Source organism: Branchiostoma lanceolatum, chromosome 10 (genome assembly GCF_035083965.1).
Source record: "Branchiostoma lanceolatum isolate klBraLanc5 chromosome 10, klBraLanc5.hap2, whole genome shotgun sequence".
NCBI classification, from domain to species: domain Eukaryota; kingdom Metazoa; phylum Chordata; class Leptocardii; order Amphioxiformes; family Branchiostomatidae; genus Branchiostoma; species Branchiostoma lanceolatum.
Window position 1 is genome coordinate 14,519,899 of NC_089731.1, and position 21,125 is coordinate 14,541,023.

At 39.1% G+C, this 21,125-nt stretch overlaps 2 protein-coding genes across 2 annotated transcripts in view; one reads left to right on the forward strand and one right to left on the reverse strand.

Annotated features, from left to right (window-relative positions):
* Nucleotides 1–21,125, reverse strand: part of LOC136443379 (rootletin-like) — a 75,275-nt gene that overhangs the window by 51,745 nt on the left and 2,405 nt on the right. The window contains exons 2-3 of the mRNA XM_066440600.1: nucleotides 8,945–9,130; nucleotides 5,891–6,001 (exon numbers count right to left, since the gene is read on the reverse strand). Coding sequence (XP_066296697.1) covers nucleotides 5,891–6,001; nucleotides 8,945–9,130 — 297 coding nt within the window. The remainder of the gene's footprint in view (nucleotides 1–5,890; nucleotides 6,002–8,944; nucleotides 9,131–21,125) is intronic.
* LOC136443380 (peroxisome biogenesis factor 2-like) overlaps nucleotides 18,649–21,125 on the forward strand; it is a 37,210-nt gene continuing 34,733 nt past the window's right edge. Inside the window, exons 1-3 of the mRNA XM_066440601.1 lie at nucleotides 18,649–18,744; nucleotides 19,355–19,432; nucleotides 20,272–20,334. Coding sequence (XP_066296698.1) covers nucleotides 18,697–18,744; nucleotides 19,355–19,432; nucleotides 20,272–20,334 — 189 coding nt within the window. The 5' untranslated portion in view covers nucleotides 18,649–18,696. The remainder of the gene's footprint in view (nucleotides 18,745–19,354; nucleotides 19,433–20,271; nucleotides 20,335–21,125) is intronic.

Consider the following 21,125-nt stretch of genomic DNA (forward strand, 5'->3'; position numbering starts at 1 on the left):
CAACCTGTTAACTGATTAATTATTCATGAGGTATCAAACATGGATGAACTGACGCTTGCAACATTCTATCAGTCTCAACTTGGACTATTATACCTTCATATGCTTGAAAATATCTCCTATATAAAACTCTAGAAATCAAACAAAAGTACTGGTATGATTATCTTTTTTAGAGCAATAGTTTGGACAAACTTTGTTCCTATGTTGCTTTCCATTTCTTGTTCTAGTAAGTTCTACATACAATTTATTATGTCTCCATAAAATACTTTCAAATCTTTATGTTTACGTGCCAACACCACTATGATCATATCATACTATCATTACCTGTCTTTTCGTTTCCAATTCTAATGCATTTCTACCTTTCACCTTTTCACTGCCTCTCTGTGCATTTCATAGCCATGTCAACAATACCCAATATGACAGGACTATAAAGGAGTATGATGTATGCCATTCATGATGGGGGAACTGCTTATTACATAGTAAATTATCAATGAGGGTATTTTACCGGCTTCCTGCCGTTATAATTCAATAAACAGTCAAGGCAAGATCACCACAGTACACTGCTTGTCACTTATGATTATGAATAGCAGAATATTTAGTACGAGGTGGAAAAAAATTGCTAAAATCCTTTATAACACTGGCATTTAGTATTTAGGCTGCTAACTTCATGAAAAGAACATCAGCATGCATATTCTACTGCAAACTCTCAAACCATTCTATAGTGCATCTTTGTTACTTAGTAACCAATCCCTGTAGCTTAGCAACCGATACTTGTTGCTAGGCAACAAAGAAGCAATGCACTGAAGGTATGTAAAGTACTGTGAAAATGCTGAGAATACAGGTGGAAAGAGGTATAGCCTTACAGTGGGAATATTTCGGCTTTGTCTTGAAAATCTATTTTTGGGGCAAAAATCGTTCAAAAAGTAAATCTTAGATTGTATAATGACTAGAAAATTGTATACAAAAGGAAGAGTCTTTTGTCTTCTGACCTATTGCGCATCAGTTTATCTGTTTCGAATCTCTATTGTCCATCAGATATATATAATCTCATAGAGTCTGCCCTGGGGTAGTTTTTGATACATCCTAATTGTTTACTTAGAGAAAAGAGACATAGCCAAGGCCTTTTGGAATCCCCCTAGCAATGCAAACTGAAGTGTGGTAACAATACGTGGCTATACAATATAGAACACTGTACTAATATGCTGCAAAGGGTTGTGCTTAAAAATTCAGTCAAATTTTGTAGTATTGTTTTACGTGCTTGAAACCCACATCCTACAGCAACATCCTGGAATTTTAGATACTCCATGTGGTAACATGAAACCCATCTTTTCATGTTACAAAACTGCTGAAAATTACATCCAACCGGACATGCAAATCTTTAAAAGCAATTGGGAAATTGAAACAAAAAGTGCTCACACACTCACAGAAAAAAAACATACAGAAAGGAATTTGCATACAAGTTGCCTTTGAAACATTAAGAGTGAAAAACACAGCTAACAAAACATGTGAGTTAAGCAAAGACAGAATGACCTGGGTATATTTCCCTATCCAACATTCCATCTCCCCAAACATAGACATGCTACCTTTCTCTTGACTGTTTGGGGATGCTCTATCTTGTATTTACACCCAACACAACCTGATACAATGCTTAAATTTTGGCAAGCGTTCAGACCAAGGAAAAACTTCAACTCGAATCAGTCTAATTCACATTTGTGAGATACACATTGTGCGTTTCAGGGAAAAAAACTTACAGGCCATTAGGTAGAACTGATGTTGTCATTTTGCTTTAGCTCTAAGAGATCAGATAAGTGATGACAAGACCTAAACAAAACAGAGACATCCAAACACTGTCATGCTCTAATAACCCTGAGCTAAAAGCCCAGCGAACAGGTATCACAACAAGTGTACTTAAACCATACTTAAGATATATACAGTTGCTTATTTTAAGTTCTGTTGTTGACATTTGAATCGGGCAACTCAATGAGACCTTTTAAAGGCTTTTTATTCTTAGTTTTGGCGCTTAAGTAGGGCTACGAAAGGCAAAGGTTTCTTGGTTTATTTGAAGTGTGATATACTGTGTCCCTGACATGTGTGAGCCCTCAAAGCTATTTCCGTTGGACAATTTGTAGACCTTAGTGCAAGGTGACTGGCCTGAATACCAAGGGTCAAATGAGTGTAGGGTTCTCTTTCTACCTTTCAAGATTCAAACGACAAATTGAAAGGATTTCAAAGGTGCAAGAATGAAGATTCAGCTTCTTTTTAAGTTGTGACAATGGAATTTTTTTTAAAGATTGAAATGCAGTTTGCAAGATGCTTTACCACTAGGTCCTATGTAAAAAAAGTTTATCATCAAAAAAGATTAATTATGACCCCCCCCCGTTATCTAACCATGGTAGAGTCCAGCCCTCTCTTGTTCCATGAACAGGAGGCTAGGACTGTTCTGCAGTTGCCGTGGCGATGAGAACACCAGCTGCAGAAGAACGGCCACTTCACCTCACATACATGGATCAGGGCAAACCATGGCTTTAAAATATTGTACACCGGATCAGGGCATAATACTCTCACACATTCCTTCTGCAACTTCTCCAAGTCTAGCTGCATCAATTTTCATGAACCTGGCTTTGTCTGCAGAAACGTGTATGACATCATCCTTTATGCTCTCGCTTCAGTGCTCTTGAATTAATTACTACAACTGCTGGTACTCTAATGGTAAAGATAATGGTTGGCACTTGCTTATTACAACATCTAACATCAAAGAAGCCAATTTTTCTTTTAATTAACAGTATGATATACACATTATAACACATATGATATGGATAATTATGTTATATACAGTACTTGTTAAGAGCTTTTTTTATGACTTCCCTTTCGTGTACATGTTTACGTATGAGAAAATCTTTTTTTTATTGCAAGTCAACTACTAAAGGTCTTTCAATTCAAACAGAATGTGAAGTGAAATTGTATTCAACTGCAACCATACTTCTTTGCCATGCAGATGCTTGGCAAAAGAAATATTCTATTCGCTAACAATACCAGTACTATTACCATTGCAACCTGCTTTGCCATTTAGCAGAGGACCGTGACAATACCCATTTTGCTAGCGAGGCCCTTTTCGTACATACACACATATATAACATAATCATTTCTCAACAAACACACAGCGATACATTACCTTAATGTCTTCCATCTCCGCGAGAAGATCGGCCGTTGCCACGGACTCGACCTCGAGGTCTTCGCCTTCAATCTCCGTCTCAACGTCAGACATCGTCTCGACGACGGTGACATCACACAAACCTTCCATGTCACCCCGACTAGTCTTGTGCGACCGCGCAGTTAATTACTACCTGGTAGGTTTTTACATCCTTGGCCCTGACTGTATTAGCAGCTACATAATTAGCTGAAAGCTCAACCGCATTAGGAGGCGGTTCTTTCCTCCTATCGAGTACTTGGGCGTGAAAAATACTCAAGGGACGCCAAAATCCTTTGTGCTACGGTAATTAACACAAAATTGACTATGGATTTTGAAATAAATGGTTCCAACGATAATGAGTAACCACTCATTGGAAATTCTGGAACATTTCCAGATACTCGACAACATCTGTCATTCTTAGTTTAAAATTTTAAGGTGAATTATATTTGCTGTTATATTATATATGATTCATAAATATCCTTTTTACCAGCGTTTGCAATATAGAGGGATGTATTGATAAAAATCTGAGCAGACACGTCCCATGATTGGTGATTGTGACGAACATTAGCTGTTCACTCAAGTGAGACGTGTACAGGTTGTTAAGAGTCGGTATCAGACACCATTGTTTTAATTAAGTCTGACGATAATGAATCATGATGGGGCATAACGAACATAAAATTGAACTGCTTTGGTGGCAAAGAAAGTCAGAATGTAGAATTGTCAAACCATGAGAATATTTTACATCTGCAATTTTATAGAAATGCTTTTTCAAAAAACAATCATTTCTGCAATAAATGTAAAATTGACTGGTACCAAAAGAAAATTCAATGCTGACTACGAAAATTGTGTGCCAAGTGTAATCGAGGCTTTGAAAAATCTTTTCACTTTCTTCAATTTAGAACTGTGCGTGCAAACCACATGCAAAACAATAGCTGATACCAGTGCTAGAACAAGTTGAATGGGTATTACTGTATTTATGTAAACTTGCCATTAATCTTTAGAATGCTTTGAAAATAATTTGTGACATTTGCCACTTATTGTTTCTTTCACGGCTGCCATTTTACAAGAAGGTTATACTCAAAGGTAACGTAGTTACAGTTTGACATTCTTAGTCCTTTCAAATACAATCCAATTTGCGAAACAGTCAAAACTCTGAACTTTTCAGTTAATGGCACACATTACAAGGGAGCAGGTGGTTTAATGTGGCAATGATGAGGTGTATCCAAGGTCTGTATTGACATTACAATAAGGGCAAAGTCCTGGGGGAGCGAAGGTGTTCAAACAATCCCACTTTTAATCTGGGGCAACGGCGGATTTTCCTTCTGTTAAGTTCACGCTGCAAAGCAGATAAATACGGCTCATTTGACTTTCCACTCCGAGGAAATCATCTCAAGCTTTAAGAATTTATTGGATAATCAATATTTGATAAACCGTACAGATTTGACGCAATTATCGGACCCACCAAGAACACAATATATTACCGTTTTTATGTCAAAGCTTTATATCATATGTAGCCTAACAGCTTTTTGATCATTCATAATTAATGACCTTGTATTTTATCCTTTTCCTGCCATGCCTTAGCTTTAGCATGTCTTGATCCAAGCTTTAGGCTGTTTAGCATATCTTGAGACTAAAGTGACCTTTGACCTATTCTAAAGCACCCCTCGTGAAAGCGCTGCTGTAGAATGTTAACTTTTCTACTGTATTATTGATCAGCTGTTGGCATGAGTTACCAACTGCGCTGCTGTGAAAACTCTTTAGATCGGCTTTAAACGCTTGATCCTGTTTGTAGAGATGTCTTTATTGTCAGTCCTGAAAAACGATCTACATCCCCATAAAGGATGTTACGGAACTTTCGAGCGTCGTTGCAAAAATCGCAGCGCATTAAGCAAAGGCACGCACGTCCAAGGTAGCCGCGCAAGCGTCCGCGTCATAAATTATGGAGGATCGTGAGATTTCAGCCATTTCTATGCATGGACGAACAAGTTACAATGATGTAACTGTGTTCTTTAGGATACAACTGGACATAAATCTTCAAAGCTATACTGGTCAATCATGTCGTCTTCTCCAGTTGTACTGGCAGATCATTCACGCAAAAACTGCTGTACATCAAACAACAATGATCCAAGGGGACTCTAGACAACTTCTCATAGTTGAATGTCTATTTTGAATAGACATTGAAAATAATTTCCAAACCATATCTTATGTGACTTTGAGTCTTGTCAAACACAAAACAGGAATAGTGACCTCCATAAAAGAAATGTTATTATAATGTAAAATTCTCTCAGTTATGAAACTGTCCTTTCAGTTTCAGACTATGAATTTGACGAGACTCTAAGTCTCCTTTGTCATCCAGTAATAAATCCTTAATGTTGCTATCCTAATGATATTTTCAATCCATATAAATGTTCGTTTTTATTTGTAACCCATGATTCCGAGTCCCCTCTCACTGGACCCGCGGCACGCTGGCGTCGTCGCTGCGGCCGATCAAATTGACAAAGCACTCAACGAATTTCATCGACAAAAAACGAATCTTTTTAAGCTTTGCATGTTTTGTTGTCTTTTTGGTCATACTAGTACATTTTGAATGATATTCCCATTATAAAGTCAAGAGTAACACAAATCCAGTTTAGGACGCAGCGACGGCGCCAGCGTGCCGGGGGTCCAGTGAGAGGGTGTTAGAGACATGAAAACTGTGCCTACCCGTTCGCTGACAGCGTTGTACTTGATGGTGACCTCGTCACGCTCAGCACGGCTCTGGGCGAGTAAGTCTTCCACGCGACCCAGCTCATTCTGGAGCATGCGATTCTCCTCCTATAGACAACAAAACATACTCGAGTTACACTCCAGTTTATCACAACAGTTACCTATGGTTTCAAACAACTTTATGTGAAGGTAGAAATTGTTTTGTTTTTTCTCGATCAAGGACCTGTCGAAAATCTTGAAAATTTTCCTATTTTTCACCACTGCCAACCTGTCGAAAATTGTGAAATTTTTATATTTTTCACAACTACAGACCTGTTGAAAATTTTGAAATTTGTATATTTTTCACCAGTGCGCTCCTGTCAACAATTTTGAAATTCTTATATCTTCCACCACAGTGACTGCAGACCTGTCGAAAATTTTGAAATTTTTTAAAACTGCAGACTTGTCGAAAATCTTGAAAATTTTCGTATTTTTCACCACTGCAGACCTGTCAACAATTTTGAAATTTTCATACTTTTTACCACTGTGGACCTGTCGAAAATTTTGAATTTTTATGTTTTTCACCCCTGCGGACCTGTCAAAAATTTTGACATTTTTCGAAACTTTTCTAGACCGCGGACCTGTCATAAATCTTTAAATTTTTTATATTTTTCATCACCGCGGACCTGTCAAAAATTTTGAAATTAAATTCTTGCCATTACCATTGTGCAAGACCTCATACTTCTACTTCTCAAATTTGTTTGACAATGTCGGCACAATACTATCATATGCACAGTCTGTCAGTGTTTTTGTCTACATTTCAAAGGCATCCTTGCAAGCTGTACACATGACAACAGATGTTTCTGACAGGGTCAAAGAAGAAGAACAATGAAATTCAACACTTCAGTTTCAACTTCAAAGTTCCACGTGAAAGTCGATAACTGTGTCATAACCAATTACATAGCTATGTAAAACGCACCATTTGATACAAACTATTCAAGCACACAGATTATGCATATCTAATGTTCTCTTATATCATTTTAAAATGGCATATCCATACAGCACATACATACAGTCTGAAAAGATGACATTCAAAACACGCAAAAGTTACATATACATCAACTGCAAATCAATCAATCAATCAATCAAACAGTTTGAAAAACAGAGATACCGTTTGAATCCTTGGAAGTTTCCCAGCCACCAAAACCCGTTGGATGTCTCGGCACCCCTTACATTTGCATGGCACAAACTTCCCTCTTATATCTAACTTCAACTTCAGTTCTGATTTGTACGACATCATTTTTTTTCAGTCTAACACCGTCCAAGCTGTCATTTCTCCATCAGAAGCTTCGACAAGATGGTGCATGAATCGATAGTCATGATGACAATGGGTTTAAGGCCCATGCTTCAAAACTGCATGGCTTAACCAATCTTCTTCTCGACACCTGCTATACCATTATTGATTCTCCGCAGATCTTTAATGGTGGTTGACTGAGTGGTGTTATGGGAAGAGTCCCACCAAGCCTTCTGAGGGAAATTGGTTGCCAAAACTTTTGTCATAACTCAGGCCGAGACTCAGCAGATGATTTGACGACTTTGTCATGTTTTTATCATGATTATTTGTAATGGTCAGCTTAACCGGCTGCCCCCTATTACCCTTCCTGCCATTAAAGTCATGCGTTGTCTGTGATCTATGGAGTTTGCCGTGCACTGGAGTAAGAAATGCTGACGACGATCTATAGGTCAACTTCGGATCACCTCCAACTTCATCACATGCACTTCCGAGACCCACGTTTTTGTGAGCAAACTTAAGCCAACCAGTCGGCCATTAATTGAACTCCACCCCCACAATTTCTGTACCAGTAAATGAGTAATGCAGTACTGTATCTCTTTAAATATTTGTGGTGGTTTTATTTTTGAAGTTTTTGTGGTGACCTCTAACTGTGAAATCATAACAAATTTGTTTTTTTGTAATTAGAAACTACAGAAATGTTCCAACGTCAAAATTCAAACACCCGAAAATTAATTTTCCTTCCTACTGTGAAATAAAACCATCACAAAAGTAAATGCATTTACAGTATTGTGCAGTACAAGCACAGTGTTTATATGGGGGCAGGAAGGAACGTACCATTTACATCTCAAACATGTCAGTTATTGTACTGTGTACTGTTTGCATTATCATCCAACAATGTTTTATCGATAACCAAACAAGCCACGCCCTACCCCTGACATTAAACATCTACCATGTTGAATTTGGACGGTGGTGCCGTCGACTCATATTTCGCAAATGAGGTCATAACGAGTCCAAAGATTTGCACGTCTTAAGATTTACAGTACACTAAGAACAAGACTTACTGTGCAAGTCAAGTACAACTGATTTAATAATCTGGGAATTTCTTGCAGGGAGAAATTGGTAACACAACACTGTTTCTGCACAAAGTATTTCCCTGTGTTGTGCTTTATTCGATCAAGTACAAAATGTATTAGCAATCAAATATTTATGAGTCCGAGGGCCTGTGAGGGCGACAATTTGAGTTTTACAACCTAAGGTGTATATAGACAAGCTCAGTACACCTTGGAGACTCTTAAGTTATTCCTACTATATGTTATAGACGACAGTAACCGGTAACTTCAACAGAAATGTATGCCGACAGTTTCAACTGAGAGTAATGTCATATTTTCAAACAAAATGAGAAATCGAAGTTCTTACATCTCTGTGAAATATTCCTGACTTTTTCGGAATTTCTTGTTTTAGTCATTGTGGATTTCACAAGTTGCGTTTTCCTGCTTGTGCAACTTTTGACCAAGCCTGTGGAACAAACTTTGGACCTGGGACAACCCAACTTTCCAATCCTGCCAGTCTCTGGTTACACCATTTTCTGCCTCACATCCTGTCACTCTACAACACATGTATTCAAACAACTACGGGCACACACCAAGACAAACAAACACACACACTGAAAACAATACTGCCATTTTCACTGAGGAAACAAAACAGAGTATAACATGTTTGGGAAAAGGGGGAGGGGGGCGGGAGAACCGACGTTCTCTAATCTTTAAGACTCAACAAACCTGGAAGGCTGCTACTTGCGGCTGCATGCCTTCGCTTCCGTCGGGACTCGACACGTCTTCTTCGGAGAGGTTCTTAGTGATGATCTCTCGGATTCGCGCGGGAACCCTGGTGCTTCCCGGACTGTCTCCCCTGCGTATGGTGTAAGGCTCTTCCTCCCCCTTCCCTAGGACTGAGTCCTCAAGTTTCTACAGTAAACAACGGAAGACATACTTAGCTTCTTCTGCGTCAAGACATCTTTCTGGAGACTTAGGCCACACCAATTTAATTTCTTGGTTAACGGATTTGTTTTGTAAAATTCTAGCATGATGACATCATTAGAACAGAAGGCTGGGGTGGAAACTTGCACCTGACCCTGTTCACTCTCTGAAACTGTGTGCACCAAAGTACAAACTTTCTCCTGAGATTCTGTTTTCATGTAGATTTTCCAATCAAGCATTTTTCTTACATTCCGTTAACCAAGAAATTAAATTAAATTGGTGTGGCCTTACCGCTGTCGAAACTCTTTGGCGTTTGTTCATAAATCATAATGTGATGTTAGAAAAGTGATGATAAAAACAAATGAAATGACAATGAAAATGATATGATGCATTCATAACGTACAAATGAAAAGATGCATGAAGGTGACATATGTTAATACAAAGTGAGTTACAAACATATGAAACATGGAAATAAAAAAGTGAGAACAAAGGGAGAATATTTGATGAACCTTCACTGTTAAAAGAAAGTTTTTGTATCTAAACAAATCTCTATCTAACGGTATTCTAAATTTCTATTTCTCTGTCAGACTATAAAACAGTACAAAACCAGGGTAGCATTTTGCTTTGGGAAATGTTGTACATTGTACAAAAAGATTTGACCGATAAGGAAATTGTGATATATCTATCTTACAATTGATTAAGATTTCAGCAAAGTAACTCAAGCACAACCCCACCCCCTATAGGTATGCACTTGTCCTTTCCTGAACCATTTGAGAAAACAACACACCATACAGGTGTGTAAACATATCCTGCACTAAAATACAGTTTCTGTTCCAAAATACTGAAGAAAACAACACATTTTCTAGAACTAGGGCTTATTCAACAATGCTAAAAGATAACAAGTACCTTTTCCAAAGAACGTAGGGAATCTAACCATAAAGTTATTGGAAAAACTACTGAAATATGACTGTTGAAATCATGCTAAAGGGGCGGACCAATCGATGATTGGAACTACCTGGCTCTCCGCCAAAACGCCACGTGAAAGAAACCTTACGTCAACTCAAAATGAATAGGCGTTCACCTGTAGACTATCTAACACCCAGACCAATTATCATAGGGCTCAAAACAGCCGAAAAGGTAAATTACATGTGGAAAAACGACTCGGGGTTTTTCCGTTGAGATCGAGAATAATGTGAAAACAAAGCGCCGCTGATAACGCGCTGCGTCGCCGCCTTCAAACATTGACCAAACTGTCGACACCTAGCAAACAAAAACGTCAAAGACTACACACACAAAAAGCCGCTAATTATCACCAAAATTTAAACCAAAACAACGCAACAAACGTTCACCGTTGGACGCAGAAAGAAACGTTTCCCCCAAACTACAAACGATATGACCTCCGCATCCGTATTGGTAAAGTATACGTCTAGGTCGACCTAGCCCTTTGTCTTGAGCGGCTTTTAAGGAAAAGGGTTCTTGAACTGGGGCGGCAAGGATTGTAAAACAAGTCCACGGTTAACAAACGGTGTTGAAAAATATTCTGGGAGAAAAGAATCGGCGACAATGGCAACATACACCAAGGAAGAAACGCGAGAACCTCTCATCTTGCTAGCGGTGTGTCACGTATTTAAAAAGGTTTTAGCTAGCGGTGCGATCTTTCGACACCGAAAAAAAGGGGCGTTTTCGGAAAAATAAAAAAATCAAGAATGTAACACGATATTTGTTTGTCGCAAGTCTTAATTTCTTGTCTTAAAGATCTCACACACAAGTGCACAAGCGATATTTTAAAGGCCCAACTAATCCAACAAACAAGGCTTGCGACGGTGGAAAATATTGCAGCAATGCAAATATTAGCCACGCTTTCTGGCAAGTCACAACAACGTCCGAGCAAAGATTCGCAACTACGTGTCGATTCGGTGGGCGGTACCTTTGATCGCACTTTGATACACTTTCGGCGACACCCAATACCTATTTCCAAAAGATCGGATTTCCAATAACACCGTGGATTTAAGTGTTAATTTGAGATAATACACATCATTTCAATCGACGCTTTCCTCTCCTGTGGATTTTTCGTGTAATCGTCTTAGGCCTTCTAATTTGATTTTCACAGTTTTTCAAACGTGGAAACACGATCCGATTGTTCCAAACCACGCAGATAATCGTAGATACACCACAAAACCCTCCCATTACGAATACGCTAGCTAGAAACACCGCAACCTGACCCGGCAAATTTCACGCAAGACTGCAAAGGGGAAACGTAAAAGACAACAAACGCCTAGAGACTCCCAACCTGGATAACTCGCTCGAGTTTTGGCTCCGCCTTCTTCACTTGTCCGTCCTCGGCGCTCATCGGGAAAAGGCTTTTAAAAATCTTCCAACTTCTGTCCTCACAAATATGTCCTTGTGTAATATACGCAGGGCTGCGCTATTTACACAAGTCAGAGTCAGCCAAGGGTTCAATCCAACAGGTGGGACCGGAATATATCAGGAAAACTTCGGCGACGTAGACACGGAAGACACACCGAGACAGCTCCGCGCACTACAACTCAAGTTTCCCGCACTCGGTCCGCTATTATCATCTACCACACTCCGTTACGGACTTGTACAGTACTTCAGCTTTCTCCTCGGATGCCAACCGATACGGAATCGAGAAACCTTAACCGATCCGGAGCCCTTAATACGAGCCCCTTCCCCGTGCAATCAATCAGGCTAGCACGCCATTCATTAAAGGTAGCGGCGGCAGGTAGGAGGTTAGCGTATGTTTGCACTGCGCAAATTAGACCGAACCAACTCAGAATTCACAGGGGTGCCTCTAAATCTGTCAGACTATATTTCAGTATTTCAAACACGGCACGATACATAAATGGACATCTAAAATATGACTTTTATCTTGCCACAAATAATACAGATTACTGAATATAAATGAAAAACTGCGGGTAAAAAACAAAAATTGTAAAAATGAAAACACCCCCTGCAAACAAATGCAACGTGCTAAGCCCTGGGGGCGTGGCTGTTTCAGTGACCCCCAGCAGACGATACTGTGCGTACCTGGTTACTAGGCAACCATTTCCCGTCTTGGACGACTGGCTTCGCAACACACAATATTCCACAAAAGCCCTCTTTCAAGTGGATTCTCTCTTTTTCTGTTTAATTTTCCGAACTTGGCGTCTACCTAGATGACAAGTGGGCGTGGCTAACACGCGTTTTGAACCTGTATTCATTGCATGACGCTTTTGTTGCGAACCGTTACAATCACGGGTGAAGCCACCGAAAAGTTTGCACCCCAAACAGCACACCTGTTTGTCTCAGGCCTCCTGTGTGTCAGGTGCAAACAAGTGTGGGCCGAATCCTTTCAGAAACACACAGGAAGCCAGGTGACAAGTCTTGCAACGTTCTTTAAGAAACGTGTTTCCATAAGAAAAGGTGCAAATAGGCCTGTTAGTCCAAACAACTGGAAATTAAGTTAATGCTGTCCCAGAAGACAAGAGGGTGCGACTGTGTTTGGATAATTGATATGTAAAACAGTTATAACCAACCATTCTTTTTCTTCAAAACAGACAGATACAAAGTTGACAAACAATTATTTCTTGCCAGATAGTTTTACCTTTGCACAGAGTCCTGATACTGATATAACGTTAAACGGCCACAAAACATTTTCTAATAGAAATAACTGATAATGAATAACAAGAGAGGCACAAAACTTCTTTAGTAGCTTTCCAACTTTTTAGAAAATTACAAAAGTGAAAATTTCAGATTTGTAATTACCTATTTAGACAACATTTTTATCTTGTAGTCAATATTCAAAGATCAGAATTTTTATTTTAGTGGCAGCCAAACTGCTAGAGGTGTACAGAATCATAGAAATAACGTTGTTGCTAACTAATTATTTCTCACAAGCTTCTCATCCAATGTGTAATTGTCTCCACGCACTCATTACGTTGTCGTTGTTGTTGTAGCCATGACAACTTTTTAAAAACATCCTATAGGACGCTGAGCCTTTCACAACAAGCCTTAGAATAACAATGAATATCAAGCTCTTTAGCAGATTCTTTGTTCTGGACAATGTCTTAGACTTTTTCCAATATATTGATTTGTGACAAGAACGATGTTGAAAATATCTTTAGTATGTTTCACATAAACAAGACATCCTCCTTTTCGTTTTATCCTTGTTCAGTTGTATACTGTGATATCTTTGCAATCTCTTTACTTGCAAATGCCACTATCTTTTGTTCAATATCCAAACAACTGAAGGTATTGAATACTTGCAAAGCACAAGCTGCAGCACAAGAGAGCACTCTAGCAAAGCTAAGAGGCACTGCATCGACTGGTTTCCCCCAGACACCAAACCATAAAACAGAATAATAACTGGGTCCAGCAAATAACCAGTCTTCCAATTATCCCAGAATTTTAAATTATAATGAAAGCTCATCTGTGTTGGTAGTAATCATAATACAATGCTAAACTTTTTTCCAACACTAAGGTATTCACGGATCGAATTTTCGACGACCACTGTCGCCTTCTTCAGGATCAATAATGACCAATCACTGCCGAACGTAAACTCGCGAGAGTTACGGACACGTGACTTTATTGACACGTGTCCTTGCGGATACGTGACGTCAGCAATTGGTCAAACGTGCCAGGAAGTTTGTAACGCCCACTGTCTCTGTTGAGTGACGGCTGGAGTGCCCTGATGTATATGGTCTCTCAACACATCCACATTGAATCTCCGGGCCATACCGTCTCGCTGGACAAAGTCAGAATACTGGACACTGAGCAGGACTACTTTATGAGAGGTATAAAGGAGGCCATATACATCAGGGCACTCCAGCCGTCACTCAACAGAGACAGTGGGCGTTACAAACTTCCTGGCACGTTTGACCAATTGCTGACGTCACGTATCCGCAAGGACACGTGTCAATAAAGTCACGTGTCCGTAACTCTCGCGAGTTTACGTTCGGCAGTGATTGGTCATTATTGATCCTGAAGAAGGCGACAGTGGTCGTCGAAAATTCGATCCGTGAATACCTTAGTGTTGGAAAAAAGTTTAGCATTGTATCCCAGAATTTTGAGTAAGGTTTCGAACTGTTGTGTAAGCAGTGCTCTCTGGTGGAATCAGTCGGAACTGCAACTGGATCCATGGTTGTAGTTGTACCCAAATAGACGGTACAGTCACTGGACCAAAATAAGTTTGACTGCCATTTCAACACCATGTCACTTCAAATGTGTTGCAGTGCATCTTCAAGCCTTTTGAAATTAAAACGTCTAAAGAACAACAGCCAACTGGCTTTTAAACTCAACAGGAAAGCTTGAACTGTATTCTCGAAGCTAACTTACCCATCCTGCGCTGTGAAGCTTGGTCAGAAAATGCTTTTTCTCCCCAGCACAGAAGTAGAAGGAGTAGGAATCCATGCTGGAGGCCAACGTCACACTACATCGTTCTCACTACATGACCCCTCTAAGGTTCCTTCTGTTCACAAGACTTCTTAACGGTTCAAGACAATCGGTATCCTCACTGGTATGTTCCCCGTACGGTGTGTACCAGGGGAGGGGTGCTTCATGTGACGTGCATCTCAAGTTTCATACAAAACATTTTCATGGCGCATCGACTGTCCCATAACTCAAATAGAATGCATAGGCTGGACGCAGCCTTGGGTCGGTGCCAGGGCACATGCCATATCAAGGGTGGGGGTGACTGGCACTCCACAATACTGCTGTAATACATATACAGCTGAACTAAGAATAGGAACTGTTACGGATACCCCAGTAGTACATATGAGATGATTGACGGACACTGTGCACTGCTATCCAGTCGTACTAGATGTTGATAACCACACAGCACGACTACATGGATGTGTCCAGTGTACAGAAATCCTCGGTATGCAACAGATTGTACAACAGCTTGCAATTTGACTTCCTAGTAATCAATAGTCTTGACCGATTGTATGCACACAGAAGCCACTCTCTTTTATGAGCTCCCTTGACATACCTTCATCAAGCGTAAGTATATGTATAAAATTTAATAGAAATAGAAATGGACTGGCTGTAAGAGGATTGTCTAACAGTAAAAAATGTTGACATATATATTTCTCCTATTAGTCCAATACTGCGGCAATTCCTATGTTGAAAATCACTTGTTGAATAGCTTATGGTTAGCACAGCGGGCAAGCTTTTCATCAATCTTTGGCTGCCTTGTATATATATATTTAGGAGGGCTAAGAGGTTTTCTTTTGCTCTTACGATCTATCTAAATAACAAACCCTGCATGACTGATTCTAGCCAATGGTTAAATCAGGGGAAGATAACCCTCCTAGATCCTGTTATAGAGTTATCAACTTACTTGCCATTACAACAAAACATTATAGCTGAAGTTTAACCTATCATCTTTGCAAGTGGGAAACTCTTGGCCCCTAACATTACACACATATGGTATTTACAGTTACACAACTGAATCTTCATAATGATCACCGTTACATAGCTCGGAATGACCTGCGGAACGTTATCTCATTTCGACATGTATTGGTACATTGATTGCGGTTATGCAAATGAACCTACCAGCGAGAAAGCACACAGCACCTTTGCGCAGGGTCAAATGATTTACCTGTCAGTTGCTCTAACTGCCAGGAACGTTGCAGGTGTACTAGCCGACTGTTACACCTCTCCAACCTCAACGTTCAAACTCCTTTTATCTTCTTAGACTGATAAAGGCACTGTTTAGGAAACAAACACTGCCCCAGCTATGGATCTGCAACTGGGTGAAACTTATATGGAGGGAGAGCACGCTAGGCACAGGGGACGCTAAACATTGTTTGTTGTAGCTGTCACGAACATTGAGCGTACAAATGGCCCTATCAGTGTGTAAACAGTCCTAAAGAAAATACAGCAAAACAGATTAAGGCTGGTCGAACAAGTCTCCAGTAACAACCGACCCTGGCAACTTGGGAATGGCACATTGTACGAAGTCTAGACTAGACACGTTGGGACACAATATACTGCTATTACAAGGTACACTGACATGAAACTGAATCTTCTAACGTGCCTATTGTGCGGCTTACAATTGGGAATCAAATTTCCGACTTTCCTTTTTTCTCTCGCCCTTTTCAGTTGTGGGGCAACTGTTTTCTTTTCCTACTGATACAAAACAAAGTGTGTAGTATTTGCCTAGAGAAGTCGTTAGATCTGAGAGATTGTACCATTTGAAAAAAACTCTCCTGTTACATCTTTGCTCGCTTAGGCAGTTAAGTAGAGCTAATGTCTGTGTGAGGCAAGGCTGGAGACAACCATACAAATTTGTTATCATAAATATCTGTAAGTGAATTTTCAAAACAGACAAGGACAACAATTAAAGTAATCAGATCTTGCATGACAAAGTGCTTGTCTACTAATTGATTGTTCTTGGAGGTGTGCACTTAATTAACAGCATTTTTGTTCCATTTTCTTGTGGTCTGTGCTACCCTACTTTTGCATAATCTAATTCTTAACCACATACAATGATCAAAATTCATTCTAACTAAGAACATAACATTACAAGCGCTGTTGTTGTTGTTGCTTTAGCAATAAACAATCTTCATTTCTTGAAATTCTTCCTTGTTTGTCACATTTCAAACATGCAGTGCATTCTTCTGTCTATTGTAGACAGTTGTCTAGAAGTGTTAATGGTCAAATATAATCAAATTATTATCAGTGGCCAATCAACAGAAAACAGGCTGTAAGGTTTCTTCACAATGTGTGATAATAATAGCACCATTGTTGGTCAATCCCGACCAGGTGCGATGTGCTCCAATGTTGACTCCAAACATTACAAAGCCCCCATAATTCGTCATCGTGTCACCATTAACAGTTAGCTGACAGTACGCTTGTGAAGCCATTTGAAACATGTAGAAACCATTGGCTACATACACAATGCAGATTAAGGCAACAGCAGATCTTTATAACAATGAAAACGTGCCAAACTAAATGTTCAGTACAGCCCTGTTCTTCAGACTTCACCTCCCATGAAAAGTAATGATATGCAAAGCAAAGTTCAGGTCTAGCAAATATGTAAAGAAAGAATCAAATTCTGGTCTAAGTACTTAATCGCACCATGTCAGACTTTGGGGACGTGGTAATGCAAGATGTAACAATAGTAAGGATTGTAGTAACCTTATTCATTGAGCACGCACTTTAAAAATCTGTCATTGTCATGCTGGAAAATCTGGTTTGTCCTGTTTTTGACACTGACAGACACAAGTTTACTTACTTGTCTGTATTTGTTCTGCTCTTACACAACTTAAGCTATGATGAAACAATTCTAAATCTAATTCTAATTCTATAGAATATAGAAGATGTGCAGGCATCAGGAATATATAGATTAGCTCTAGCATAATACAAACATTACCACAATCAATGCAGTAACATTGTTGATGAAGGGTGGTGAAGAGTATAGTTATTGAACTAAAGAAAAGTCAATAGAGCGGCAGTGAGTGTTTTAGTTATAAAGCAATTAAAGATGACACATTTCTAGTTTTATTGCAAAACATGCATCTCAACTACAAGTACAAGGGAATATGGCTTGCCAGATGATATGTTATGTAAGGTAGAATAAAACAGGTCATGCAAACATGTTATTGTGCATAGAACACAGAAGAAACACAACATGCTCGATTAAGCCAAGGAGGTTTTATATAAAACCTCATTGATTAAGCATATACATTAACAGTTAGGTGCTAAATATACAGGTGATACACTGTTAAAACATGATTAAGAATACACTTAAAACAAACATAAGAATTGGATATTGTTAAAGAAAATAATATATTTCTACTGCACTACAATAATCAAAAGCGGATCAAAGCAAGCTCAGGAAGTTGAAAACGATTAAAGGGCAAATACGGATATCCGGATATGATCATATTTGGTGTATGCAAAACAAAAATATAAAAAAGGTATATAGAATATTGCAATACATAAGCCCTGGCAATACTTTTTAACGCAGCATTACGTGAAATTAAAAAACAAGCTTTACATTCACAAGATCACTCATAGCGTCCTTGATAATGATACATGCAAACAAGACTTTGTTGTTGTCTGCATGAACAAGCGAGTGGGAGGGGGGCGGTCTACACACAAAGAAATGATCACCATAAGGTATGAACTCACCAAAATACAACCCTACCTTTGAGGATAATCTCACTTAGGCTATATGGCACATTCACTCCCCAAATTTGGCACAAATCGCCGCGGTGTAGCACCGAAAAGCGGCTGAACCTTGGTTCGGACCGTCCTAGCTCCGTCCAAGCCGGTTGCGAGTTTGAATCCTCTTTACAGGTCAAGGGTCAATGGCTTTGAGAAGTTATCTCAACTCTGATTGGCTGATGCCATGTGTAGAGGTCAAGACAACAACGAACAATTAAAGCCTCAAATTATAAATACTCGAGGTACTTATAATCTCAAGTTTAAAACAAAGTTATTTAGCAAGATTTGGATACTTTTGAATGTTTTGTATGATTCTTTGGTTTACTGTACACAATGCGGACCAATCAGAAATTGTTTAACATTTCATGCTTACTTGATCAAAGATGGCGGCAAGTGAGGAAGAGATTCCACCTGTTCTGAGAGTTAGCCAGGTAAATGATCGTTTTTCAACGTTTCGTTTCTTATCATTTCTTTAAAGACAGTTACAGATGCGTACGAATATTTCTGGAACCACGTAGAGTTATGTATTTTTGTGTATTCCACTTGTTTTAATGTTTTTAAAGCGTTAAAAATGTAAGATTACCAGCACTCTTAAAATAATAGAATTAATGATTTCAAAGTTTTGAGCTTACATTTCATTTTGCACGGCAGTGGCACTGATATAGTAAAGTCCAATTTGTAGTTAAGTCTTTTTAAAATACTACAGAAATGTTTGTGTTGCTCTACTCTTGTGCTGAAAAACGTACATTAATAGTCAATGGAGAAGGTACATGGGACTTGGAGGAGGGGCGTGGTCACATGGAATTTTGTCGTCTGCTAGGAGAATACCAAGTCAACATTATGTCCCTAGACTGAGCTACCTACACTGTTGAAACTCTTTCCTGCGCTATTTTCCCCGAATCTCAAATATCCGCACAGTTTCTGTGAATAGTTTCATCAGGTTGGTAAGTCACTAAATGAAAATACTATTTGTGCACAACCAAGTGATTTATTCTGTTTAGTTTGTCCCTCACATATTCAATTTTTTTCCTGATGATATAGCTTGATGCAGCAGAGTTAGACAGTGCGATCCTTCAACATCTCAAGTCACAAGTGTCAAGATCATTCCAGTATTTCAAGGTAAAATGCTTTTTCACATCTGGAACCCCTAGATAATCCCATCAGAGGCAAAAGTAGGAGGCCCGGGCTAGGGCGGGCAGGCCTTCAGCCTGGCCCAGAATGTCTCAACTGTTGGAGACAACACAACCGGGTCAGGAAGGGCGTTCCACTGTGGTATTGTACGTTGAAACAATGAATGAAGGGAATTTTCTCACTGCACTACACTGTAATTAGTGTAAAGGAGCAGAATTGATGGTACTGTTCATCAAAATTATTAACATCGTTTTTTTGGCATTCCATTTGCATCTAGCAATGCCTAAGAAGATTTAAAAAATCCACCAAATTCAGCAGTGTTAAGTTACAGAACTAACAGATGCACTTTAAGTAGTAGATACCAGAAATAGCATACTTGCCGGTGGTCTTAAATTCACCTTTGACTACAATGTTCATTTTAGTATGTACTGTGTTTAGAAAAAATACACAAGTATTACTGGGTCCAACCCCTGTGTTTAGAATATGAAGGCAGTAATTTAATGTAAGACCGTCACTCAAGTAGGTTTATAGGTTGAAAATTGGTGAATTATAGTTGTATTTTTCTTTACTAAAATAGAGCAATTGTTATGAGCATAGTTTCTTGAGAACTAGTTTTTGCCAGACTGAAGGTATGTTAATTACAGTATTTCTGTGAATAATGTTGTCATTTATGAAGTAAACTAGCAAGTTGGACACAGTTAATTGGAGAAAAGAGAGCTCTGCAAGCTAACAAGGTAGCATACATTTAGTTGTAGTAAATTTCTATTAGAATAAGTAAATTGTTTCTATAACCTAAATGTATGGTTGCATTTCTCTTGTTCTTGTAGCCTGGGATCCTGACTAGGGTTGAACCAGAAGTAAATGCTTGCCTTAGATTTCTTCTATGGAAGGTGAGTGAAATGTTTCTATTATAATATCATAGAGAATATATAGGAGTACAGACCTTTAGTTTTGAACTGGGACGGCTTTGTGATTTATCTAGAAACAGCTATAGATATTTATGTAGAAAGTATTTCCTTGGCCATTTTGTGAAGGCAAAAATATAGGTCTCAGAGAGAGAAATGCTTTACTAACATGTAGAGGAATATGGAGGTGGCTTCCACTTCTAGCAAATGTTAGCAACCAATATCAAACCAACGAAACCAAAAAGCACAATCAGAAGGAAAGCACATTTTGTAACTCTAACTAACTCGTGGTGAAATTGTAACATAAGTTTTAAAGCCTGATCCACAAAACAAGAAGATTTTGTGAAGAAAATTAATGAGCTTGGCCCAAACTGCATCCGTCTCAATAGCCTTGCCAACTTGACACAAAGAAGTTGACAGAGTAAACAGGTGCTGTATGCCCCCAAACAGGTGTTTTATTACCCTCTTCTTGAGGTGGAGTGAAAGACGAGGTTATAACGATAGTGTTCAAAGTAGCGTTCAGCCAGGAAGGCTGAATACCTGTGTTACCAGGTAACCTCAAACTAGTGTGGAATGGGGCAAGTAGGTGGTCAAGGGGTTAAAGGATCAGATGCACACTTGTATACTAAGGACACTGTTTTGTGGGAATTTTAGTATTTTTACAAATGGACCACAGGTGTGCAGGTACTAAAAACATTCAAACACTACCTTTCTGTTTCTTAGTGTCACTTGTGTAAATCAGAATTGAATTATAAAATGATTCTTTAGGTAATTGG